This window comes from Coregonus lavaretus (genome assembly GCF_964263955.1).
Source record: "Coregonus lavaretus genome assembly, chromosome: 4".
NCBI lineage: Eukaryota > Metazoa > Chordata > Actinopteri > Salmoniformes > Salmonidae > Coregonus > Coregonus lavaretus.
The window spans coordinates 33,630,961-33,658,197 of record NC_139991.1 but is presented as its reverse complement, the minus strand read 5'-3'; the positions used below and the strand labels follow the sequence as shown (position 1 = coordinate 33,658,197).

At 41.4% G+C, this 27,237-nt stretch overlaps 2 protein-coding genes across 2 annotated transcripts in view; both read left to right on the top strand.

Annotated features, from left to right (window-relative positions):
• Nucleotides 1-5,768, top strand: part of LOC311128358 (protein ERGIC-53-like) — a 35,889-nt gene extending 30,121 nt beyond the window's left edge. Inside the window, exons 11-13 of the mRNA XM_084160470.1 lie at nt 4,704-4,863; nt 4,998-5,125; nt 5,260-5,768. Of these exons, the coding sequence (XP_084016596.1) occupies nt 4,704-4,863; nt 4,998-5,125; nt 5,260-5,296 (325 nt within the window). The 3' untranslated portion in view covers nt 5,297-5,768. The remainder of the gene's footprint in view (nt 1-4,703; nt 4,864-4,997; nt 5,126-5,259) is intronic.
• Nucleotides 5,769-12,806: 7,038 nt separating this feature from the next.
• LOC311127253 (complexin-4-like) lies at nt 12,807-26,867 on the top strand (the record flags this gene model as incomplete). The annotated part of the gene is made up of 3 exons (XM_084159054.1): nt 12,807-12,967; nt 15,125-15,212; nt 26,640-26,867. The coding sequence occupies 3 exons, from the start codon at nt 12,807-12,809 to the stop codon at nt 26,865-26,867; spliced, it is 477 nt and encodes a 158-aa protein (XP_084015180.1).
• Nucleotides 26,868-27,237: the final 370 nt, after the last annotated feature.

Below are 27,237 nucleotides of genomic sequence, written 5' to 3'. Positions count from 1 at the left end.
TTAATCTATGAATTATGTATGACCACTGGAGTCTGCCACTCAAAGTATTTTTTTATATAATATTTAGAAATGTATTTCATCACTCAATCTTGCCAAAGCATATTCTGTAGGAGGGGTTAATATGAATTTAAAATAATTTGACATGATTTAAATGAATCAGGTCATGAACATATGGACTTTGAAATTAACAAGGGAGAGGTTAAACTTAGGCTAAGTCTGGCATAAGCTTTTTCCCACACCTTACAAAAACTATGTTGTAGTGGTCTTAGGTAGTCTCCGTATAGGCTATTCCATCCATCACGACACTGCTGCCAAAGACCAAGAAAAAAGAACTTGAGCGTGCATAACTATTTTGGACTATTTTGTGTATGTCCATTTACATGAAATCCAAATAAAAATACATTTAAATTACAGGTTGTAATGCACCAAAATAGGAAAAACGCCAACGGGGATGAATACTTTTGCAAGGCACTGTATTTTAACATTTAATTCATCCTTCATTCAGTTCGGTCAGTCAGTATGCCATCCATTCTGTAATTTGTCTGAGTTGCAATAGGAACTAAATCAAAGAGAATAGAACAGTCTTATCCATATGTTTATTGAAATCCATGTGTGTATTCAAAATTATCTAAATTCTCCAAAGTTCTTTAGCCTATCACTTTAATAATTCAATGTTTAATTTAGGCCTATCCAAATAAATAATAGGCCTTCAACTTGAAGGCATTGAAATTTATGCTATCATTTTGGGTACTGGTGTCTTGCGGAATAATTTTAGAACTATATTTGTGTTTTATAACTGTTTTTATTATAGGCCTCCCCTTAAAAAGAGTCCCTAGCTCTTCTGTGTCTTTATATTATCATTCTAACACAAGTCATTTGCTGAAGGCCCAAGCCTATATTACGCCATCTACTGCTATAACGTCGTTATCGAATACCATTGTAAAACAAGCTCTAGACTTTTATTTTGGAAATGAAACCAGAAGCTGCAAAGCAACTCTAACGTCTGGGCTAGATTTGCTTGATTGACTAGCTAACTTCGAATACCTTTCCACATTCCTGACAAAAGTTTGTACGCATACAAAAAGATCTGTAACTGAGTAAAGGGAGATGTAAAATAAGAATTGACCGTGTAAATGTTAATTCATAGTCGTAACATAGTGTTTGTACGTTTTACAGATCTAATTTAACAGTTACGTTTCATGTTTTACGCATGGCTTTTCTTACGATCCTAACAATTGACATGTGTATTTTCATAAGATCCTAACTATGAGTACACTACCAGTCAAAAGTTTGGACACACCTACTCATTCAAGGGGTTTTCTTTATTTTTTAAAAATGTTTTACATTGTAGAATAATAGTGAAGACATCAAAACTATGAAATAACACATGGAATCATGTAGTACCCAAAAAGTGTTAAACAAATCAAAATATATTTTATATTTCAGATTATTCAAATAGCCACCCTTTGCCTTGATTACAGCTTTGCACACTCTTGGTATTCTCTCAACCAGCTTCATGAGGTAGTCACCTGGAATTTATTTCAATTAGCAGGTGTGCCTTGTTCAAAGTTAATTTGTGGAATTTCTTTCCTTCTTAATGCGTTTGAGCCAATCAGTTGTGTTGTGACAAGGTAAGGGGGGTATACAGAAGATAGCCCTATTTGGTAAATGACCAAGTCCATGTTATGGCAAGAACAGCTCAAATAAGCAAAGAGAAACGACAGTCAATACGGAAGATTTCAATAACTTTCTTTAAGTGCAGTCGCAAAAACCATCAAGCGATATGATGAAACTGGCTCTACTGAGGACCGCCACAGGAATGGAAGACCCAGAGTTACCTCTGATGCAGAGGATACGTTTATTAGAGTTACCAGCCTCAGAAATTGCAGCCCAAATAAATGCTTCACAGAGTTCAAGTCACAGACGCATCTCAACATCAACTGTTCAGAGGGGACTGTGTGAATCAAGCCTTCATGGTCGAATTGCTGCAAAGAATCCACTACTAAAGGACACCAATAAGAAGAGACCTGCTTGGGCCAAGAAACACGAGCAATGGACATAAGACCTGTGGAAATGTGTCCTTTGTTCTGGAGTCCAAATTGGAGATTTTTTGGTTCCAACCGCCGTGTCTTTGTGAGACACGGTGTGGGTGAATGGATGATCTCCGCATGTGTAGTCCCACCGTAAAGCATGGAGGAGGAGGTTTTATGGTGAAGATCCCACATGCTGAGCACTTGTTGGCTGCTTTTCCTTCACTCTGCGGTCCAGTTCCTCCCAAACCATCTCAATTGGGTTGAGGTCGGGTGATTGTGGAGGCCAGGTCATCTGATGCAGCACTCCATCACTCTCCTTCTTGGTCAAATAGCCATTACACAGCCTGGAGGTGTGTTTTGGGTCATTGTCCTGTTGAAAAACAAATGATAGTCCCACTAAGCGCAAACCAGATGGGATGGCGTATCGCTGCAGAATGCTGTGGTAGTCATGCTGGTTAAGTGTGCCTTGAATTCTAAATAAATCACTGACAGTGTCACTAACAAAGCACCCCCACACCATCACACCACCTCCTCCATGCTTTACGGTGGGACTACACATGCGGAGATCTTCCGTTCACCCACACCGCGTCTCACAAAGACACGGCGGTTGGAACCAAAAATCTCAAATTTGGACTCCAGACCAAAGGACACATTTCCACAGGTCTTATGTCCATTGCTCGTGTTTCTTGACCCAAGCAAGTCTCTTCTTCATATTGGTGTCCATTAGTAGTGGTTTCTTTGCAGCAATTAGACCATGAAGGCATTATTCACGTAGTCTCCTCTGAACAGTTGATGTTGAGATGTGTCTGTTACTTTAACTCGGTGAAGCATTTATTTGGGCTGCAATCTGAGGTGCAGTTAACTCTAATGAACTTATCCTCTGCAGTAGAGTTAACTCTGGGTCTTCCTTTCCTGTGGCGGTCCTCATGAAAGCCAGTTTCATTATAGCGCTTGATGGTTTTTCTTCTGTATAACCCCCCTGCCTTGTCAAAACACAACTGATTGGCTGAAACGCATTAAGAAAGAAAAATAATTTCCACTAATTAACTTTTAACATGGCACACCTGTTAATTGAAATGCATTCCAGGTGAGTACCTCATGAAGCTGGTTGGGAGAATGCCAAGAGTGTGCAAAGCTGTCATCAAGGCAAAGGGTGTTTACTTTGAAGAATCTCAAATATAAAATATATTTTGATTTGTTTAACACTTTTTTGGTTACTACATGATTCCATATGTGTTATTTCATAGTTTTGATGTCTTCACTATTATTCTACAATGTAGAAAAAACCTTGAATGATTAGGTGTGTCCAAACTTTTGACTGGTACTGTGTATATATGTTTACATTTTTCAATATTAATACATTAATATATATATTTTTTGTATTATTGAAATAATTTTTTGTAGCACTTACAGATGAAACACTCTTAAAGGAGGCCTAGGTAAGGCCTAATGTCATAGATATGCCAACTTTTATAAATTAATTCTCAATTATGCTTTAGATACAAATGTCAAATATATGTCAACAATCCTTCTTCAAAATGACCGTTCTATGTATTCAATTTTGTGAAAATCCCCCAAATCATGGTCTTTTTTTGTCCTGGTTTCGTATGGAATCACTCCATGGGATTAATTTAGCAATCATGCCCTTTTTTGTTGGATGGTAGATTTTCTCAACTTTTAAGGATAAATTGCCTTTTTGTAGACAAATAGAAGATCCAACATATTATTAAAGATGAATTTGGACAATTCACTGTAATATTAAGATTATAAATTGTTCATTACAGTACATTTTCAGTAATTTCTTAGCTCTTGGGGGGACTTTTGGCTGGACTTAATAAAACACAAACTGCAGGAAGCCCACACTATCATTAAAATAGTTTCCGGGTTGCCTAGTGTGGTCTACAGATTTGGGCCACTGCTTTCAGAGCTCATATGCCGGTATTGACGGGCGTTAGAATCCAGACCACTTGCCCTTCTATCTCTCCTACCAATTTTCCTGTCACCCTCTCACTGTCCAAAAATAGTTTGTTAAATCTGTACAGATGTCTCATTTGTGAGTGTGCAAGGATGTTTGAAATGTGTGTGTGTACTGTGCAATAAACGGGTATGTGTGTTGTGGTCACCTGTGCTGGCCCAGCGTCTCTGCCTCATCTTCCTATTTTTCATCCAGATAAGTGGTCTGGGCATTGTTCCCGGAGAACGGTCCAAAGCTTTACAGTGCCATCATGGATAAACCTCTGTCTGGGTCACACATTCACGCCCTCACACACAATCATACCACACACTATCATACTGTAGGGAAAAGCCAAAATGTCTTGCCTTATAGGAAAGATTGAATCATTTCCTAACTTTGATTTAATCATGGCAGACATTTTTAGACTTCAAATTCACATACTTCATTTGAGATAATTTCCGTATACAAAGAGATTAAGATATTCAATTAATTATCTTTGTTCTGTAGCAAACTGGAATCCTATCGATTCCATTTCTGATTTAATGTTGTTGCATACTTCATATGTTATTTACCCTGGGCTATGGTTTTCTTAGCTACCCTTTCTGGTGTGCTGATGTGAGATGAGATGTAGAAAATGAAAAAAATACATTACTACTGCAGCATCAGCTGTGTTCAACAGTGATACCTGACACCTGTTTGTTTGTTTTTCTCCTCAGAAACTCTTTCCATGAGTCTCTGAAGCAGATCGGTGCCACCCAGCACCAAGCCAACGCAGTGAGCATGGGGACATATGAGACGGTCCAACACTTCAACGAAATCAAGGAACATCTACATGTGGTCAAGAGGAACCTCGAACACCTCATCACACGCAATGGGGTCTGTTAATAACTATTTAATAACTTATCTTACGGTAAGCCACTGTAAAAACCATCTCAACAGTCTCAACAAATGAATTTGGAAAGAGCATTGGATATGTGTTTCTACCTTCTTCTGTTTTGTGACGCATGTAGAGCCCCAGTGAAAAGCAGGTGGTGAAATGCCCTGACCCTCCTCCAATGCCTTCCTGTCTGGGTACTACTCACTTCCTGGTCTTTGTGGTAATCCAATCAGTCCTGTTCTTCAGCTACATCATGTACAAGTAAGAGTGAGATCTTGTTTTCACTTTTTTATTATCTTTAATAATTCAACAGTGTAATTACATTTTTGTTGTTTCTGTCACAATTCACTCTCTCTCCCTCTGAATGTACTTCCTTGTTTCTTCTCCCTCTACAGAAGTCAACAAGAAGCAGCAGCAAAGAAATTCTTTTGATGAAACGTTATCATCGATATCATGATATGTAAATGAGGGACTGTTCATTTTGCTGGATGTTTTAGTTTTTCAAATAGTAAATTATTGTACTTGAAAATTAGATTTAATTTGATATTTTTAACAGGGTATGTTATGTGAATGAATGCTCGAGTGGGAAATGTTAAGATTCCAAATATGATGTAATATATTCTATACAGTATTTTGCCATGTCATTGGATGATATTTGATCTTTCAAATGTTTTTTGACAAGTGCCCACCCCCAGAAAACAAACAAACCACTGTCTGCCAATTCACATAGTTTGGAAAACTGTTGATTTAATAAATGCGCAATTTTGTATTAATTCTGAACTATGTTGAATTAAACTCGGAGTGGATGTCCAGTATGTCTTCTTGAATGGTTGAAACATGCCAAAAATATGACGTTGTTTTTCTTCTCAAGCTATTTACATAAAAAATAAACCGACATTTTGCAGCTTTTTTCTCTTTCTTGTTCCTGAATGTCATCTTGTTAACATATTGGTGCTCATCTAGTAAAAAGTAGCCGAATAGTTGTAACATTTGTACCTGAAAGTTTTGTCTTGGTAGCATGGTCCCAGATCTGTTTTGGCTGTCTTGTCACTCACCAAACGTGACAATGAGCGACAAGGCGCTAGATAGCACAAACAGATCTGGGACCAGGCTATCATCCTGGCTGTTTTGATCAGGATCGCTTAAAGAGACATTAGCTAAATGCTTGACTTAGTGTTTAGTCTGGTCAAGGATTGGTCTGAGAAAGGGACTACAGTGTGAGGCACGGTAGGCTGGTGTCCAGCTATAATAGTCTCTGACAGGGCAGAGAACATGCTGGACAAATGCTGGGCCTTAATTATAAAATAACAACTCTAATGTACAGTGGGGAAAAAAAGTATTTAGTCAGCCACCAATTGTGCAAGCTCTCCCACTTAAAAAGATGAGAGGCCTGTAATTTTCGTCATAGGTACACGTCAACTATGACAGACAAATTGAGAAAAAATAATCCTGACAATCACATTGTAGGATTTTTAATGAATTTATTTGCAAATTATGGTGGAAAATAAGTATTTGGTCACCTACAAACAAGCAAGATTTCTGGCTCTCACAGACCTGTAACTTCTTCTTTAAGAGGCTCCTCTGTCCTCCACTCGTTACCTGTATTAATGGCACCTGTTTGAACTTGTTATCAGTATAAAAGACACCTGTCCACAACCTCAAGCAGTCACACTCCAAACTCCACTATGGCCAAGACCAAAGAGCTGTCAAAGGACACCATAAACAAAATTGTAGACCTAGGCTGGGAAGACTGAATCTGCAATAGGTAAGCAGCTTGGTTTGAAGAAATCAACTGTGGGAGCAATTATTAGGAAATGGAAGACATACAAGACCACTGATAATCTCCCTCGATCTGGGGCTCCACGCAAAATGATCACAAGAACGGTGAGCAAAAATCCCAGAACCACACGGGGGGACCTAGTGAATGACCTGCAGAGAGCTGGGACCAAAGTAACAAAGCCTACCATCAGTAACACACTACGCCGCCAGGGACTCAAATCCTGCAGGGCCAGACGTGTCCCCCTGCTTAAGCCAGTACATGTCCAGGCCCGTCTGAAGTTTGCTAGAGTGCATTTGGATGATCCAGAAGAAGATTGGAGAAAGTCATATGGTCAGATGAAACCAAAATATAACTTTTTGGTAAAAACTCAACTCGTCGTGTTTGGAGGACAAAGAATGCTGAGTTGCATCCAAAGAACACCATACCTACTGTGAAGCATGGGGTGGAAACATCATACTTTGGGGCTGTTTTTCTGCAAAGGGACCAGGACGACTGAACCGTGTAAAGGAAAGAATGAATGGGGCCATGTATCGTGAGATTTTGAGTGAAAACCTCCTTCCATCAGCAAGGGCATTGAAGATGAAACGTGGCTGGGTCTTTCAGCATGACAATGATCCCAAACACACCGCCCGGGCAACGAAGGAGTGGCTTCGTAGGAAGCATTTCAAGGTCCTGGAGTGGCCTAGCCAGTCTCCAGATCTCAACCACATAGAAAATCTTTGGAGGGAGTTGAAAGTCCGTGTTGCCCAGCGACAACCCCAGAACATCACTGCTCTAGAGGAGATCTGCATGGAGGAATGGGCCAAAATACCAGCAACAGTGTGTGAAAACCTTGTGAAGACTTACAGAAAACTTTTGACCTGTGTCATTGCCAACAAAGGGTATATAACAAAGTATTGAGAAACTTTTGTTATTGACCAAATACTTATTTTCCACCATAATTTGCAAATACATTCATAAAAAATCCTACAATGTGATTTTCTGGATTTTTTTTTTTTCATTTTGTCTGTCGTAGTTGACGTGTACCTATGATGAAAATTACAGGCCTCTCTCATCTTTTTAAGTGGGAGAACTTGCACAATTGGTGGCTGACTAAATACTTTTTTCCCCCACTGTAATTGTATAACGTTTGCCTTTTTCTATAGCTCCACTGTTGTGTTGGCTGTTGACTGTGCTGTGGCAGGGGAGGCAGCTAAATTAGCTTTCCTGGGTGTGAATGAAATGTAATTATGTCTTATTTATGACGTGACAATGTGGTCTGATTATCATTAGCTGTCCCTAATGGCAGTGCACTATAAAGGGTAGTGCACTATAAAGGGAATAGGGTGCCATTTGGGACACAATGGAATTCATTGTGCTTTCACAATTCAATTTTTATGCCATTATTGTGGGTACGCGGAGGTGGCATTATAAACTAAAGAATGGACATGAACGAGAGCGGAAGGCCATAGAGAGGTACATTCTGTTTACAAGCGTCATGCTATTTCTTGTGTCCTCAACGGCATCCCAAATACAAATAGCATTCAGTATTTCACAATTCCGTTGCCTTGGAGGTTGCATGTTACAAAAGTGTATCGCTCCAATATGGTTAAAATGTCCTTCTGGCAAGAATTGATTCTACAACACAAACCTGGAGTAAAATAAATGTGATATCCAGCAGGGATATTGGCAGGGATAATGGCCCTCCTGTAGCTCAGTTGGTAGAGCATGGCGCTTGCAATGCAAGGGTTGTAGGTTTGTTTCCCACGGGGGTCTAGTATGAAAAATGTATGCACTCACTAATTGTAAGTCGCGCTGGATAAGAGCGTCTGCTAAATGACTAAAATGTCAAAGAATATCCTTATTGCTGTACTAAACTGACTTCTGTACTGTTTGTTAAATTTAATAAAAAAATAAGATGAACCAAACAATGTACTTGAGTCTTTTTGAATTGCACCCTGTTACCTTCACATTTACTAGGTCATAATTTCCTTCTTGTTGACAACACCCTTATAAGCATAATTTTTTTGACACTGTTATTTTGTAATGTAATATATACAGTGATACAGGCATGCAGTATATGATACAATGATCTCCGGTGTATTATGCGATGCGTGAAAACTACATGGCAATGTCCCTCTATTCAATTGCTTGTGGAGGAATCAGGATGGCATGACAGATGTGCTGCTGGAGTTTCACAGGCATCGCTCTAATCCGCTGGTTAGAATAGAATACGGGTGACGATATTGAGACAGAATGATAGAGGGAGAGAAACAGAGAGAGAGCAAAAGAGAGGGGGCGAGGAGGGAGAGAGAGATGGGGGGCTCATGGAGGGAGAGAGAGAGGAAAAGAGAGAGTGAGAGAGGAAAAGAGAGGGTGAGCGAGAGAGAGATAGAGAGAGTGGGTGAGGAGGGAGAGAGATGAGGGGGGCTCAAGGAGGGAGAGAAAGAAAGAGCCAGGAAAAGAGAAAGAGGGTGAGTGAGAGACAGAGGGTGAGAGAGCGAGAGGGGAAGTGGATTAATAACTCAGAAAAAGTGCAGCACAATTTAACAAATGGCAGAACTTTGGGTTGACATTCACTAGTTGTGTCATAAAAACAGAAACGTGTTATGTACAATATTCATTTTCACACGTTTTCATATATTCCATCACAAAGGCACAGAAAGAATAAAGCCAGTATTTGTACACATGCCATGAGGATTAGCAAGAGAGGATGGCCATGGTATCTGACCTGGAAGTATAAGGGTTAACATCAAAGCTACAAATAGCTGAACCATAACAAGGTATCTCTGCAAGACATGACATCAAATACCAATGTTCCAGTCAGCACTCATGCTAAATGTATGGCATGCCTAGATAAATAAAATAAAAAATCCAAATATAAACTGACATTTTATTTAGGTCACAGTGCCATTAATTTGTTGAAATATGCCTACTGCTGGGTTTCCATTTGTTGCCATTATGACTGATATGCAATAATCTGTATGCCTACCGATCCGTGTTTAGACTCATATAGTGTAGGCAATTATTTACATCAAGGGACATCACTATCTCTATCTATGTTGATACATTGCCAAGTGGTATAGTTACAGCTGAAGGACAACATTCGCTTTAAGGAGTGCATCACAACAGTAATTAGAGATATTGGTTATCGAGTCAATTATACCACACAAATTTCAAGTCAAATCATTTCGAACAAAGTTATTTTTAATACTTAGGAAAGTTAGCGAGTGGAATCATTGACCCTGCTTCGTGACAAACCCCTGTCTCGGATCCAAGTGAAAATCAATGACATTTCCAGGTCTCCCTGGACTTCCTGGATAAATAAAGGTTAAAAACAGTTCAAGGATTTACTGTATATGGACTCCAATCAATGTATATGGGCCCCAATATCCAATACCTAGACGACATACAGTGGGGGAAAAAAGTATTTAGTCAGCCACCAATTGTGCAAGTTCTCCCACTTAAAAAGATGAGAGAGGCCTGTAATTTTCGTCATAGGTACACGTCAACTATGACAGACAAATTGAGAAAAAATAATCCAGACAATCACATTGTAGGATTTTTAATGAATTTATTTGCAAATTCTGGTTGAAAATAAGTATTTGGTCAATAACAAAAGTTTCTCTTTGTTACTTTGTTATATACCCTTTGTTGGCAATGACACAGGTCAAACGTTTTCTGTAAGTCTTCACAAGGTTTTCACACACTGTTGCTGGTATTTTGGCCCATTCCTCCATGCAGATCTCCTCTAGAGCAGTGATGTTTTGGGGTTGTCGCTGGGCAACACGGACTTTCAACTCCCTCCAAAGATTTTCTATGTGGTTGAGATCTGGAGACTGGCTAGGCCACTCCAGGACCTTGAAATGCTTCTTACGAAGCCACTCCTTCGTTGCCCGGGCGGTGTGTTTGGGATCATTGTCATGCTGAAAGACCCAGCCACGTTTCATCTTCAATGCCCTTGCTGATGGAAGGAGGTTTTCACTCAAAATCTCACGATACATGGCCCCATTCATTCTTTCCTTTACACGGATCAGTCGTCCTGGTCCCTTTGCAGAAAAACAGCCCCAAAGCATGATGTTTCCACCCCCATGCTTCAAAGTAGATATGGTGTTCTTTGGATGCAACTCAGCATTCTTTGTCCTCCAAACACGACGAGTTGAGTTTTTACCAAAAAGTTATATTTTGGTTTCATCTGACCATATGACTTTCTCCCAATCCTCTTCTGGATCATCCAAATGCACTCTAGCAAACTTCAGACGGGCCTGGACATGTACTGGCTTAAGCAGGGGGACACGTCTGGCCCTGCAGGATTTGAGTCCCTGGCGGCGTAGTGTGTTACTGATGGTAGGCTTTGTTACTTTGGTCCCAGCTCTCTGCAGGTCATTCACTAGGTCCCCCCGTGTGGTTCTGGGATTTTTGCTCATTTTTGACCAAATACTTATTTTCCACCATAATTTGCAAATAAATTCATAAAAAATCCTACAATGTGATTTTCTGGAGAAAAAAAATCTCAATTTGTATGTCATAGTTGACGTGTACCTATGATGAAAATTACAGGCCTCTCTCATCTTTTTAAGTGGGAGAACTTGCACAATTGGTGGCTGACTAAATACTTTTTTTCCCCACTGTATCTTTATCCCTATATAATATCCTACCAATTATAAAGAAGATCAGCATTTCATGATGAGAATATGACCATATACAGCCCTGCTTTCAGTACATTTGGTACACTGTTCTGTTCTGTGCACAGTTATGTTTATGATCTGTATAGAATGATGTATTTGCTGTTATCTAAAGTATTTTTTAAATGTTTGCATATAAAGGATGCTTTCTTTTCTGTTTGCATATCTTTCCAGCCCCTCCAATGGCAATCTAAGAAGCATGGGGTTAATCTGAATCTATCAAAGGTCATTGGTGATTGCATAGGCATAACGTGTAGGGGGGATGGGGGGACATATCCCATCCAATATTGAAAACAGCTCAATAGGACCTAATGGCCATAACGCCCAATGTTCAAGGCACTGTTACACCCTTGGGTGCATGGTCTTGCCAAATCCTGTGTGTGCTGGCCAGCTACTAACAGTCTCACGAGAGAAAGTACTCTGTCTCTTGGATTGGTGTAAGCATTAGTCTCCAGCATTGGTTTTACACCAGTTCACTTCCTTTAAATCGATAAAGGGAGGTGAGCAAGGGCATACTTAAGACAGAACTATAGAGAAATAGGAAGTGAAAAAGTGAACACTTAAGGCAGAAGGGTAGAGAAATGGGAAGTATAGAAGTGCACACTTAGGGCAGAAGGGTTGAGGAATGGGATGCAGGCATAGCTGAGCTGAACAATAGTTCAGTAAAATAGACTAATGGATTGGCTATGGCTAGATAAATCTGCCTTTCAAATACTTTGAGTGTTTGCATGACCCTGTCTGTAGGGCTAGATGAGCGGGGTTTGCACTTTTGGGACTGTTTGATTGGGTTCCATCGTGCCAGGCAAGCTCAATCAAGCAGAAGTTTTACATTTAAAAAAAATTATACTACTTGAGTCCCAGGTCTGCTAGATAAACAGGCTGATCATCTGACTCCTCTACCCCATCCAGCCATCGGCCCTCAGCTCAGGCAGGGTATAAATGGAACTCTCTGGTAGATATGCCACATGGGAGGGGCCAACCTTTCTTAAGTAATGGGATTAACTAGCAATGGGCGGGCGGAAGCAACATACAGTATGTGACGACTGCACCAACCGACAGAGAAACAAGAATGTTTTGGGATCTTAAAATCCCAAAATGTTACCGTGACCTCTGCATGGTGCTGTACACCAATACTGCCATTGATTGAACATGTCCTATAATCAATATGAATCCATAAAGTTGTGTGTTATAAAAATAGAATGCGGACAACCAGGCCATCTGCCTCTTAGTATGGTGGGGCTGTAGTGAGGTTTAATCCAGATTACTGCCGGGCGAAAAAGAAAAAAATGTTGCCGTCTGTTCCCTAGCCGTCATTGCGTCCTTCACTACACATCCAAGCAGCAGGACAGGTTAGCTAGACACACAGGATCCTATTGGACTTAACCAACTGCTAAGAATCCCAACCCAACAGTAGCAACCATAGGGAAGCAACTAGTCTTATTTACAATAATATAATATCTATATCTCCAAGTCTAGCAGACCCCTATAGGGCAGCAATATGTTCCTAATCAAGACGATGATGCCTAACCCGCTGGCTGGTTTGAATCCTATGGGTGGAGGAGAGGACGAGGCGGAGGCGGCACCTGCCGACCCAGCCAAAGCAGCAGGGATGACACGTGAAGAGTATGAGGAGTACCAAAAACAGTTGGTGGAGGAGAAGTAAGTAAACTGCCCTGTTGCCGAAACTCCATTTTGTTTTGCTGTTGTTGTTGGATCATGGAAAGCAGCAAACATGGCTGGCTAACCCTACAGAATGTAAACACCATCACAACTATTCCATCGGACCTTGACTAGCACCATGCAGGAATTCTGCACCTTCCTATTTTTTAAATATATATTTCATTGTTTTGTTGAGTTTTTCTACTTTTCTAAATTAGTTAAGATTGAATGTATCTACATTTATTCCCATTGTTGCAGTTTATTATTATTTAAGTTCATTTGATTTATTTTCTTGATGGTTTTTAGTCACTCAAGGTTAGAATAGAGACCCAAACTCAAACTAGAGTTTTGAGCATATTCTTTCTGTAAAAATGCATGCTTGTTTCTTGTGTTCCAAAAGTCACCCCAGTCCCTATCAACAACAACCACCATTACACAATTAATCTCTGATCATTGATCCTCTGCTGTGTTGTCAACAATGTTGTTGACGCCCAACTGTCTAACCAACATTGAATCTGACTAACACTCAAATGGATCAACACTAAAATAAAGTAAAACAAATCTGCAAAATAGTCTACTATCCTACTAAGTTCCCAGGAGGAATTTTCAAAATGGCTGCCAAATTTGACCCATGACGATTTAACTGCGACGGTGTAGGAGGAGCTTTGATGGTGAAGTGAAAAATCATAGATCTAATGTCATCTTATTAAAACTCTGTCTACCTAAAATAATTTCAGCACTCTGTCAAGTTTATTCCTCCATAAACACAGTTTCAGACAGGAATGATTGTCATTCACATTTACATTTTAGTCATTTAGCAGACGCTCTTATCCAGAGCGATTTACATGAGCAATTAGGGTTGAGTGCCTTGCTCAAAGGCACATCAAACAGGAGGAAGAGTTCTCTACTGTTTTGCTCAAAAGACAATAGTCTCTGCTCTTGATTTTGGTTTCACTGTCTGGTGGCGATTTTGTTTTGTTTATGTAATATGATGTGGCTGCTGCCCAGTAGGGCATGCTCTGAATGCTTTTAAATGCATAAGGGGCAGTGAAGAAGTGCACTCTTCTGGAGATGGGTAGAGATTTGGGACATAGCCTATGTCTGTGAGAGCAGGGCAGAGCAGAGCAGGGGTTAAGGTTAAACTGTGGCTGTGTGACTAGGTTGGGTGTCTTGGCCTTTGTCTCTCAAAACAGAGCAGAGCAGTGCAGGAGTTAGTGTTATGTTGTGGCTGTGTTGGGTTTCTTGTCCTAATCCGCAGTCTGGCCCTAGCCCTCAACCTGGTCAACTAATAATCCTCCTCTTCAATTGGCTAGGGTAAACAGTTCCCTTTCCACAGCGACCAATGAGGTTGGCACAAAATGGCCAAGAAAGGGATTCTCATGATCCTTAGCCTAATGCCAATAAACTAATGACTTGACCATGCATTGTATCTCATTGTTCAATACATATTGATATGGTCTGAGTTGTGTAAAGCCATAATAATGACACAAGAGGAAAGCAGTGGAAATGTTGTTTTAATAAATTATTGTATCGGAGCCATAGTGTGCGGCTTAAAAACAACCCAGGAAGAAAGCAAGCAGCACTGTTGATGATGAAGCAATTTCTCATTGTCACAATAAGGTCTCTCAATAGCTAATGCTAACTAACGTTAGCCATTTGCCTATAACACAGTAATCATACAAAAATCTATGATATCAGCCAGCCAGCCATCGTCCATGTTCTAATTTCAAATGATGGAAGCAGCATATGATTGAACAGTGAGATTATGTAGTCTGAACCTCGTTAGCTTCTTACCTAAACCCGTCTCATGGTTAACCCATGGCACAAAAGGTCAGGAAAGCCCTGCATCCTCTAAACTTTAGGTTTTGTTCTACAGTATGGGATTCACAATGTATTTGCATGGTAGCTATATAATGTTAGCCTCGTTCGACCATCCTGATCGAGTGCTGGTGGATCACGCTAATATAATGTACCTTTGGTTAAAACAAGATAATACCCAGACCATTATTGTCTTTGAATACACAGTAAACAAACATACAGTATATACATGCATACTGTACATACATACAGTTATCCATGACCTGATCACGCTAGATATCAATTAATTAATCAATAAATTAATCAATTAATCCATCATTCATTTTCTCTGTTTTTCAGGATGGAGAGAGACGCAGACTTCTTACACAAGAAGGCTGAGAGGGCAACTCTGCGGGTGTGCCTAAGAGACAAGTACAGGCTCCCAAAGGTGAGAACCTATTCCCGGCCGCCATACAACCTTATGTAGTTACCTCCCTGGTCACTGTAAAGTAAGGTTGGGGTTAGTCTCGCAAATCCAAGACCTTGGAGCAACATAAGCTATGAAATGGCACAAGGTCTGGGGAGGATGTCGGATTCTCTTTGACATAAAGCTGCAATATGTAACTTTTTGGGTGACCTGACCGAAATCACATAGATATGGGAGTTATAGATCTGTCATTCTCATTGAAAGCAAGTCTAGGAAGCTGTAAAACTGTTCTATGTGTGTTATTTCTATGCTTCACGCTCTTAAGTTTAGTTTTTGCATCTTTTACTTTCGGTTTTGTACAGTACACCAGCTTCAAATGAAAATACAATATTTTTGGTTATGGAAAATATATTTCACAGCAGTTTAGATGGTACAATGATTCTCTGCACTATACTCGCTTGTTTTGTCACATAAACTGAAATTAGGCGAACTATTCGAATTTTAGTAAACAGGATATGGCAGAGCGATTTCTGCATAGTGCACCATTAAAATTAACAACAGCAACAAAAAATCAGGGGAGGGTTCTCTTCAGACAGACAACTCTCCTAACAAATCACACATTTGGGTAGGCAGGGCTTAAAATGCGGGCGGCAATTTGGTTAATGTTTAGTTAGGGCATCAAACGGATACGGCAGTGACGTAACCGGGGATGCACATCCGATTTCCAACTCGTCCTCTCTGTCCCAACTGACACCAGAACTTCTACAGACATGTAAGATCATAGGAACACTGAGGGAGGCATCCTGTCTGTCTAAAGAGAATATTAAATTCTATTAAATTCTATTGAAGGTATTGTACAAGCCAATAGGTACAACTGATTAAGACAATGAATGGCGAAATTATGTGATTGTACATTTCCTTTCTTGACAAAAAAAGAGTATTTAATGACATGCAAATTACTATACAAATCTGGCATGCCAAACTAATGATATTAGTCTGTTGTGTAAGACTGTGGCGGATATATTTATAATCGTCACACCAGGCAGGCGTCATGCTTTCCAACGGGAAGGCTAACGCAGGTTTCAGATAATCCTTCCTGGAGTCTAGAATGTAGGTTCTAGAATGAAGGTTTGATGTTGCTGGAGTTTCACTCTCCAAAGATAAATCATCTCTTCTTCTTCTTCTTCTTCTTCTTCTTCTTCTTCTTCTTCTTCTTCTTCTTCTTCTTCTTCTTCTTCTTCTTCTTCTTCTTCTTCTTCTTCTTCTTCTTCTTCTTCTTCTTCTTCTTCTTCTTCTTCATTGCATTAAGTGTATTCAAACTAAGAATCCTTAAGGCGGTGACCATATGACGTGTGCACCAGTGAGGTGTTAAAATGACACTCATCCCCTGCCTTGCAGGAAACAGGTGTGTACTTCAAATCAAATCAAATCAAATCTTATTGGCCACATGCGCCGAATACAACAGGTGCAGACATTACAATGAAATGCTTACTTACAGCCCTTAACCAACAGTACATTTATTTTTTTATAAAAAAAGTCAAATAAAACAACAACAAAAAATTGTTGAGAAAAAAAGAGCAGAAGTAAAATAAAATAACAGTAGGGAGGCTATATATACAGGGGGGTACCGGTGCAGAGTCAATGTGCGGGGGCATCGGCTAGTTGAGGTAGTTGAAGTAATATGTACATGTGGGTAGAGTTAAAGTGACTATGCATAAATAATTAACAGAGTAGCAGCAGCGTAAAAAGATGGGGTGGGGGGCAGTGCAAATAGTCTGGGTAGCCATGATTAGCTGTTCAGGAGTCTTATGGCTTGGGGGTAGAAGCTGTTGAGAAGTCTTTTGGACCTAGACTTGGCACTCCGGTACCACTTGCCGTGCGGTAGCAGAGAGAACAGTCTATGACTAGTCTTTGACAATTTTGAGGGCCTTCCTCTGACACCGCCTGGTATAGAGGTCCTGGATGGCAGGAAGCTTGGCCCCAGTGATGTACTGGGCCGTACGCACTACCCTCTGTAGTGCCTTGCGGTCGGAGGCCAAGCAGTTTCCATACCAGGCGGTGATGCAACCAGTCAGGATGCTCTCGATGGTGCAGCTGTATAATATTTTGAGGATCTGAGGACCCATGCCAAATCTTTTCAGTCTCCTGAGGGGGAATAGGCTTTGTCGTGCCCTCTTCATGACTGTCTTGGTGTGTTTGGACCATGATAGTTCGTTGGTGATGTGGACACCAAGGAACTTGAAGCTCTCAACCTGTTCCACTACAGCCCCGTCGATGAGAATGGGGGTGTGCTCAGTCCTCTTATTTTTCCTGTAGTCCACAATCATCTCCTTTGTCTTGGTCACGTTGATGGAGAGGTAGTTATCCTAGCACCACACGGCCAGGTCTCTGACCTCCTCCCTATAGGCTGTCTCATCGTTGTCGGTGATCAGGCCTACCACTGTTGTGTCGTCGGCAAACTTAATGATGGTGTTGGAGTCGTGCCTGGCCATGCAGTCATGGGTGAACAGGGAGTACAGGAGGGGACTGAGCACGCACCCCTGAGGGGCCCCTGTGTTGAGGATCAGTGTGGCAGATGTGTTGTTACCTACCCTTACTACCTGGGGGTGGCCTGTCAGGAAGTCCAGGATCCAGTTGCAGAGGGAGGTGTTTAGTCCCAGGATCCTTAGCTTAGTGATGAGCTTTGAGGGCACTATGTTGTTGAATGCTGAGCTGTAGTCAATGAATAGCATTCTCACGTAGGTGTTCCTCTTGTCCAGGTGGGAAAGGGCAGTGTGGAGTGCAATAGAGATTGCATCATCTGTGGATCTGTTGGGGCGGTATGCAAATTGGAGTGGGTCTAGGGTTTCTGGGATAATGGTGTTGATGAGCCATGACCAGCCTTTCAAAGCACTTCATGGCTACAGACTTCAGTGCTACGGGTCGGTAGTCATTTAGGCAGGTTATCTTAGTGTCCTTGGGCACGGGGACTATGTTGGTCTGCTTGAATCATGTTGGTATTACAGACTCAGTCAGGGACATGTTGAAAATGTCAGTGAAGACACTTGCCAGTTGGTCAGCACATGTTTGGAGTACACGTCCTGGTAATCCGTCTGGCCCTGCGGCCTTGTGAATGTTGACCTGCTTAAAAGTCTTACTCACATCGGCTACGGAGAGCGTGATCACATAGTCATCCAGAACAGCTGGTGCTCTCATGCATGCTTCAGTGTTGCTTGCCTCGAAGCGAGCATAGAAGTGGTTTAGCTCGTCTGGAAGTCTTGTGTCACTGGGCAGCTCGCGGCTGTGCTTCCCTTTGTAGTCTGTAATAGTTTTCAAGCCCTGCCACATCCGACGAGCGTCAGAGCCGGTGTAGTACGATTCAATCTTAGTCCTGTATTGACTCTTTGCCTGTTTGATGGTTCGTCGGAGGGCATAGCGGGATTTCTTATAAGCGTCCGGGTTAGAGTCCCACTCCTTGAAAGCGGCAGCTCTACCCTTTAGCTCTGTGCGGATGTTTCCTGTAATCCATGGCTTCTGGTTGGGGTATGTACGTACGGTCACTGTGGGGACGACATCATCGATGCACTTATTGATGAAGCCAGTGACTGAAGAATCTGAAGAATCCTGGAACATGTTCCAGTCTGTGCTAGCAAAACAGTCCTGTAGCTTACCATCTGCGTCATCTGACCACTTTTTTATTAACCGAGTCACTGGTGCTTCCTGCTTTAGTTTTTGCTTATAAGCAGGAATCAGGAGGATAGAGTTATGGTCAGATTTGCCAAATGGAGGGCGAGGGAGAGCTTTGTATGCGTCTCTGTGTGTGGAGTAAAGGTAGTCTAGAGTTTTATTTTCCTCTGGTTGCACATTTAACATGCTGGTCGAAATTAGGTAGAACGGATTTAAGTTTCCCTGCATTAAAGTCCCCGGCCACTAGGAGCGCTGCCTCTGGATGAGCGTTTTCCTGTTGACTTATGGCCTTATACAGCTCATTCAGTGCAATCTTAATGCCAGCACTGGTTTGTGGTGGTAAATAGACAGCTATGAAAAATATAGATGAAAACTCTCTTGGTAAATAGTGTGGTCTACAGCTTATCATAAGATACTCTACCTCAGGTTGAGCAAAACCTAGAGACTTCCTTAGTATTTGTAGTAGGATGTAGAATGTCTGTGTTACTAGCTAATTTAACATCTGTGTCAGTCTCTACAGAATGAGCAGGAGACAGGTGTACTTCAAATAACTTTGTAACAACTGCTGACATAAAAAAGGCTTTTCAATTTGTTTTTGATTGATTTGATTGATTTGGTTGATTAGATTGATTAGATTCATTGACTGATTTATTGATTGGTTGATTTATTGATTGTGTTGGTCTGGTCTCTACAAAGCATGCAGGACGAGATGTTGGTTGCTACAGAGACAATAGTGTAGCAGTAGAGGATGTCTCTCTGTATTCCTAGCTGATGCTGTGTTGTTAATGCCTTTTCTCTACAGGCTGAGCAGGAGACAAGAGTATACAGTGCCTTCAGAAAGTAGTCATACCCCTTGACTTATTCCACATTTTGTGTTACAGCATGAATTCAAAATTGGGCAGCATACCCAATTGGGCAGTAGTCCCCTGTAGCTCAGTTGGTAGAGCATGGCGCTTGCATCGCCAGGGTTGTGGGTTCATTTCCCACGGGGGGCCAGTATGAAAATGTATGCACTCACTGACTGTAAGTCGCTCTGGATAAGAGTGTCTGCTAAATGACTAAAATGTAAAATGTAATACCCATAACATGATGAAGCAACCACTATGCTTGAAAATATGGAGAGTGGTACTCAGTAATGTGTTGGATTGGATTTGCCCCAAACTTAGTATTTAGGACAAAACGTTATTTGCTTTGCCACATTTTTTGCAGTATTACTTTAGTGTATGGTTGTAAACAGGATGCATGTTTTGGAATATTTGTATTCTGTACAAGCTTCCTTCTTTTCACTCTGTCAATTAGGTTAGTATTGTGGAGTAACTACAATGTTGTTGATCCATCCTCAGTTTTTTCCTATCACAGCCATTAAACTCTGTACCTGTTTTAGTCACCATTGGCCTCATGGTGAAATCCCTGAGCGGTTTCCTTCCTCTCCGGCAACTGAGTTAGGAAGGACTTCTGTGTCATTGTAGTGACTGGGTGTATTGATACACCATCCACAGTGTACAGTGGGGGAAAAAAGTATTTAGTCAGCCACCAATTGTGCAAGTTCTCCCACGTAAAAAGATGAGAGAGGCCTGTAATTTTCATCATAGGTACACGTCAACTATGACAGACAAAATGACCAAAAGAATTCCAGAAAATCACATTGTAGGATTTTTAATGAATTTATTTGCAAATTATGGTGGAAAATAAGTATTTGGTCAATAACAAAAGTTTCTCAATACTTTGTTATATACCCTTTGTTGGCAATGACACAGGTCAAACGTTTTCTGTAAGTCTTCACAAGGTTTTCACACACTGTTGCTGGTTTTTTGGCCCATTCCTCCATGCAGATCTCCTCTAGAGCAGTGATGTTTTGGGGCTGTCGCTGGGCAACACGGACTTTCAACACCCTCCAAAGATTTTCTATGGGGTTGAGATCTGGAGACTGGCTAGGCCACTCCAGGACCTTGAAATGCTTCTTACGAAGCCACTCCTTCGTTGCCCGGGCGGTGTGTTTGGGATCATTGTCATGCTGAAAGACCCAGCCACGTTTCATTTTCAATGCCCTTGCTGATGGAAGGAGGTTTTCACTCAAAATCTCACGATACATGGCCCCATTCATTCTTTCCTTTACACGGATCAGTCGTCCTGGTCCCTTTGCAGAAAAACAGCCCCAAAGCATGATGTTTCCACCCCCATGCTTCACAGTAGGTATGGTGTTCTTTGGATGCAACTCAGCATTCTTTGTCCTCCAAACACGACGAGTTGAGTTTTTACCAAAAAGTTATATTTTGGTTTCATCTGACCTTCTCCCAATCCTCTTCTGGATCATCCAAATGCACTCTAGCAAACTTCAGACGGGCCTGGACATGTACTGGCTTAAGCAGGGGGACACATCTGTCACTGCAGGATTTGAGTCCCTGGCGGCGTAGTGTGTTACTGATGGTAGGCTTTGTTACTTTGGTCCCAGCTCTCTGCAGGTCATTCACTAGGTCCCCCCGTGTGGTTCTGGGATTTTTGCTCACCGTTCTTGTGATCATTTTGACCCCACGGGGTGAGATCTTGCGTGGAGCCCCAGATCGAGGGAGATTATCAGTGGTCTTGTATGTCTTCCATTTTCTAATAATTGCTCCCACAGTTGATTTCTTCAAACCAAGCTGCTTACCTATTGCAGATTCAGTCTTCCCAGCCTGGTGCAGGTCTACAATTTTGTTTCTGGTGTCCTTTGACAGCTCTTTGGTCTTGGCCATAGTGGAGTTTGGAGTGTGACTGTTTGAGGTTGTGGACAGGTGTCTTTTATACTGATAACATGTTCAAACAGGTGCCATTAATACAGGTAACGAGTGGAGGACAGAGGAGCCTCTTAAAGAAGAAGTTACAGGTCTGTGAGAGCCAGAAATCTTGCTTGTTTGTAGGTGGCCAAATACTTATTTTCTACCATAATTTGCAAATAAATTCATTAAAGATCCTACAATGTGATTTTCTGGAATTTTTTTCTCAATTTGTCTGTCATAGTTGACGTGTACCTATGATGAAAATTACAGGCCTCTCTCATCTTTTTAAGTGGGAGAACTTGCACAATTGGTGGCTGACTGTCACACCCTGGCTCTGGGACTCTATATGTTGAGCCAGGGTGTGTTCATTCTATGTGTTGAAGTTCTATGTTGGGAGTTCTAGTTTGTTTATTTCTATGTTGGCCTGAGCGACTCCCAATCAGAGGCAACGAGTGTCAGCTGTGGCTGGTTGTCTCTGATTGGGAGCCATATTTAAACTGTCGGTTTTCCCTTAGTGTTTGTGGGATCTTGTTCCAGTTGGTTGTGTTTAGACTTAGGACGTCACGGTATTGTTTGTTGTTTTGTTATTCGTGTGTGCACTTTAATTAAATAAAGTATGTTCGCTCAACACGCTGCGCCTTGGTCTACTCGATACGACGATCGTGACACTGACTAAATACTTTTTTTCCCCACTGTAATTAATAACTTCACCATTTTTTTTAACCATCTACCAATAGGTGCCCTTCTTTGTGAGGTATTGGTAAACCTCCCTGGTCTTTGTGGTTTAATCTGTGTTTGAAATTCACTGCTCGACTGAGGGATCTTACAGATAATTGTATAACACATACAGAGATTAGGTAGTCATTAAAAAAAATATGTTAAACACTATTATTGCACACAGAGTGATTCCATGTAACTTATTATGCGACTTGTTTAGCTTATTTAGGCTTGTCATAACAAAGGGGTTGATTACTTATTGACTGAAGACATTTCAGCTTTTCATTGTTAATTAATTTGTAAAATAAATAAATAAACATAATTCCACTTTGACAATATGGGGTATTATGTGTAAGCCAGTGACAAACATCTCAATTTAATTCATTTTAAATTCAGGCTGTAACACAACAAAATGTTGAAAAAGTCAAGGGGTGTAAATACTTTCTGAAGGCACTGTTAGTTGTAGTAGGATGTCTGTTTCTCACTAGCTAATCTGATGCCTGTGTTGGCCTCTAAATAGGCAGGAGTGTATTAGGAAGTTTACATCTGTTTTGGTCTCTCTCTCTCTCCAGAGCGAACATGAAACAGGAAAGTAGTAGGTTCAGACTGGCTGTATGTCTGTCTGTCTCACTTGCTTATCTAATGTTTGCATTGGTCTTTTAGAGGGAGCAGGAGTCTCACTATCTAACGATGTCTGACTAGCTAATGTAACATGTCTATTGTTTCTCCAACAGCGCGAGTCAGACGAGAACATTATTTTCATGTCTGTATTGGTCTATACCAGGGCTCTCCAACCCTGTTCCTGGAGAGCTACCGTCCTGTAGGTTTTCACTCCAACCCGAATCTAACTCACATGATTCAAATAACTATCTGGTTCATAAGATTAATCAGGTTAGATACAACTGGGATTGGAGCGAAAACCTAAAGGAGTGTAGCTCTCCAGGAACAGTTTTGGAGAGCCCTGGATCCGGTTTCCCGATAACGATGGAACTTAGGCTAAAGAGTGTTTTAACAATGTATCTTTCCTACACTGGCCAAAGATAACAGTAACATGCGTTCCTAAAACACCACACAGAGAGAACATTTTCCAAGTGCGTCATTGAGGCATGTGTCAATAATGATAGGATCGAAAGAAAGGCACCGCTGCTCTCTGGTCAGCTTTCTCCATTCAAATCTTACCTTAACATTATAATTATTCCACAATACTGATGACGGATCAGCAGCTAGAGAGATATTATCACCTATGGCTGTAAATATTGAGGCAGCTTATTCTAATGCTTACCCTATAAATCAAGATTGGGCACATCATTGTACATGTTAGGCTACACATCATTAAATATATAGAGGCAGGAAATTTTACAGTAGCCAAATATCTAAACAAAACTCACTTTAATAAACATGAAATTGATTTCAATATCATTTAAATATCAAACTTGATCTCATAGTTTCACTTTGGGATTTACCAAACATTAGGAACACTTCCTAATATTGAGTTGCACTCCCCCCCCCCCCTTGCCCTCAGAACAGCCTCAATTTGTCGGGCATGGACTCTACAAGGTCTCGAAAGCGTTCCACAGGGATGCTGGCCCATGTTGACTCCAATGCTTCCCACAGTTGTGTCAAGTTGGCTGGATGTCCATTGGGTGGTGGACCATTCTTGATACAAATAGGAAACTGTTGAGCGTGAAAAACCCAGCAGCGTTGCAGTTCTTGACACAAACCGGTGCGCCTGGGACCTACTACCATACCCTGTTCAAAGGCACTAAAATATTTTGTCTTGCCCATTCACCCTCTGAATGGCACACATACACAATCCATGTCTCAATTGTCTCAAGGCTTAAAAATCATTCTTTAACCTGTCTCTTCCCCTTCATCTACTGATTGAACTGGATTTAACAAGTGACATCAATCATGGAAAGAGCATGATTTCATAATGTTTTGTACACTCAGTGTATACAGTGCATTCGGAAAGTATTCAGACCCCTTGACTTTTTCCACATTTTGTTACGTTACAGCCTTATTCTATAATGACAAAGTGAAAACAGGTTTTTAGAAAATTTAGAAAATGTATTACAAATAAAAAACAGAAATACCTTATTTACATAAGCATTCAGACCCTTTGCTATGAGACTCGAAATTGAGCTCAGGTGCATCCTGTTTCCATTGATTCCTTGAGATGTCTCTACAACTTGATTGGAGTCCACCTGTGGTAAATGCAATTGATTGAACATGATTTGGAAAGGCACACCTGTCTATATAAGTTCCCACAGTTGACAGTGCATGTCAGAGCAAAAACCATGGAAGGAATTGTCCGTAGAACTCAGAGACAGGCTTTTGTTGAGAAACAGATCTGGGGAAGGGTACCAAAACATTTCTGCAACATTGAAGGTCCCCAAGAACACAGTGGCCTCCATCATTCTTAAATGGAAGAAGTTTGGAACCACCAAGACTCTTCCTAGAGCTGGCCGCCCAGCCAAACTGAGCAATCGGGGGAGAAGGGCCTTGGTCAGGGAGGTGACCAAGAACCCGATGGTCACTCTGACAGAGCTCCAGAGTTCCTCTGTGGAGATGGGAGAACCTTCCAGAAGGACAACCATCTCTGCAGCACTCCACCAATCAGGCCTTTATGGTAGAGTGGCAAGACGGAAGCCACTCCTCAGTAAAAGGCACATGACAGCCCGCTTGGAGTTTGCCAAAAGAAACAAGATTCTCTGGTCTGATGTAACCAAGATTGAACTCTTTGTTCTGAATGCGAAGCGTCAAATCTGGAGGAAACCTGGTACCATCCCTATGGTGAAACATGGTGGTGGTAGCATCATGCTGTGGGGATGTTTTGCAGAGGCAGGCACTGGGAGACTAGTCAGGATTGAGGGAAAGATGAACGGAGCAAAGTACAAAGAGATCCTTGATGAAAACCTGCTCCAGAGCACCTAGGACCACAGTCTGGGATGAAGGTTCACCTTCCAACAGGACAATGACCCTAAGCACACAGCCAAGACAATGCAGGAGTGGCTTTGGGACAAGTCTCTGAATGTCTTTGAGTGGCCCAGCCGGAGCCCGGACTTGAACCCAATCTAACATCTCTGGAGAGACCTGAAAATTGCTGTGCAGCAAAGCTCCCCATCCAACCTGACAGAGCTTGAGAGGATCTGTAGAGAAGAATGGGAGAAACTCCCCAAATACAGGTGTGCCAAGCAAATAGCGTCATACCAAAGAAGACTCGAGGCTGTAATCGCTGCCAAAGGTGCTTCAACAAAGTACTGAGTAAAGGGTCTGAATACTTATGTAAATGTGATATTCAGTTTCTAATTTTGTATACATTTGCAAAAATTTATAAAAACCTGTTTTTGCTTCGTCATTATGGGGTATTGTGTGTAGATTGATGAAGAAAACCCCCAGATATAATCCATTTCAGAATAAGGCTGTAACGTAACAAAATGTGGAAAAAGTCAAGGGGTCTGAATACTTTCCAAATGCACTGTAGGCCTATAGTTTATACTGTAGGTAGGCTTTTTATCTTTTACTGCAGTCATCTTGGTTTTCATTTTATATTTCGCTTGTTTGTAACAATTACAAAGACATTAGCAACTTTGTAGTTGTAGTCAACTTCGTTGTGAAGTTATCGGTGGTCATGAAGAGACAGGTAAATACTGATTCTATGTTTAGCGGAGATCTTCTGTGTATAAAGTGATGCGGGGAGGGCAAAAAAGCATCTAATGAAGCACTTAGCTGTTTTACGAGTGGTCTGAGGCAGGCATTAGATTACAAGCGTTTTCAAGTGCAACATTAATAACGATGGTTTTGGGAAACAGCTCAGAGATTTAACGATACTCCTACGAAGGTTCTAACAATGAACATAGCCTTAAGATGCTTTTGGGAAATCGGGCCCTGGTCTATACAGAGGAATGTAGCTAGTAGGATGTCTCACTAGCTAATCTAACATCTAGCAAGCAGCTATTTGAATCTTTATATTGGTATCTTCCTCTACAGAGCGTGTGTAGTACATCTGTGAAACTCACTTCTCAGCCTGAAGTGTCCCCACTTGTGCCACTGAATAGCTAGCTTTTCGCGTGGCGCGAGTCACTTCGGGCGGGCGGTCACGTGTGCTAATAAGGCAGAGGTCCTGTGTTTAAGCCTCGGTGAGACCCGAATCAGGAGAAAGCGGTACTTGCTAAGCAAGCAGCGTGACGCCCGTTACACAAGCAGGACGAGAACATGATCTGTGTCTTACTAGCTAATGTCCTGACTCATAATAATATTATAAGCTATAAAATAATCTAATACCTGTATTGTTCGCTACTCTTTCTAGAGCGAGCAGGATGATAACATGCTCGCCATGGCCGGAGACGATGTGGACGTACCCGAGGAGCTGCTTAAGATGGTGGACGAGGATGCCACGGAGGAGGAAGACAAGGACTCCATCTTGGGTGGCATTCAGAACCTCCAGAACATGGACATGGACCAGCTGAAGGAGAAGGCCTCGGCCACCGTGACGGAGATGAAAGCCAAGGCAGAGGAGAAATGCTCTGTCATGTAAATAAAATAAAATTGAATATTTCAGTTCACTGATCAGGGGTGAAACCTAACTTCCACTTAAGTAATTGTTTTGTAATTTAGACTTGGTTTAAGTGGAAGTTAGAATTCGCTCCTAAAGGTCCAAGAGTTTCAAGTCTTCACTGTGCAGCAGACCTGGGTTTAAAATTAGTATTTGAGATCTTTCAAAGTCTCCTTTGAGTGTTTTGATTGAGCCAATCAAGCACAGCTGAAAGAAAACAAATACAATTTGAACCCAGGTCCTTCTCTCGTTCTCGCTACCCCCCAAGCTGTGAAAGCGCCCTGGAGATGTATGTCCAATGACAGGGGGTCTTGTTGGAAACTCCCTTCCTAAAAAACCTTGTGTGAATGGT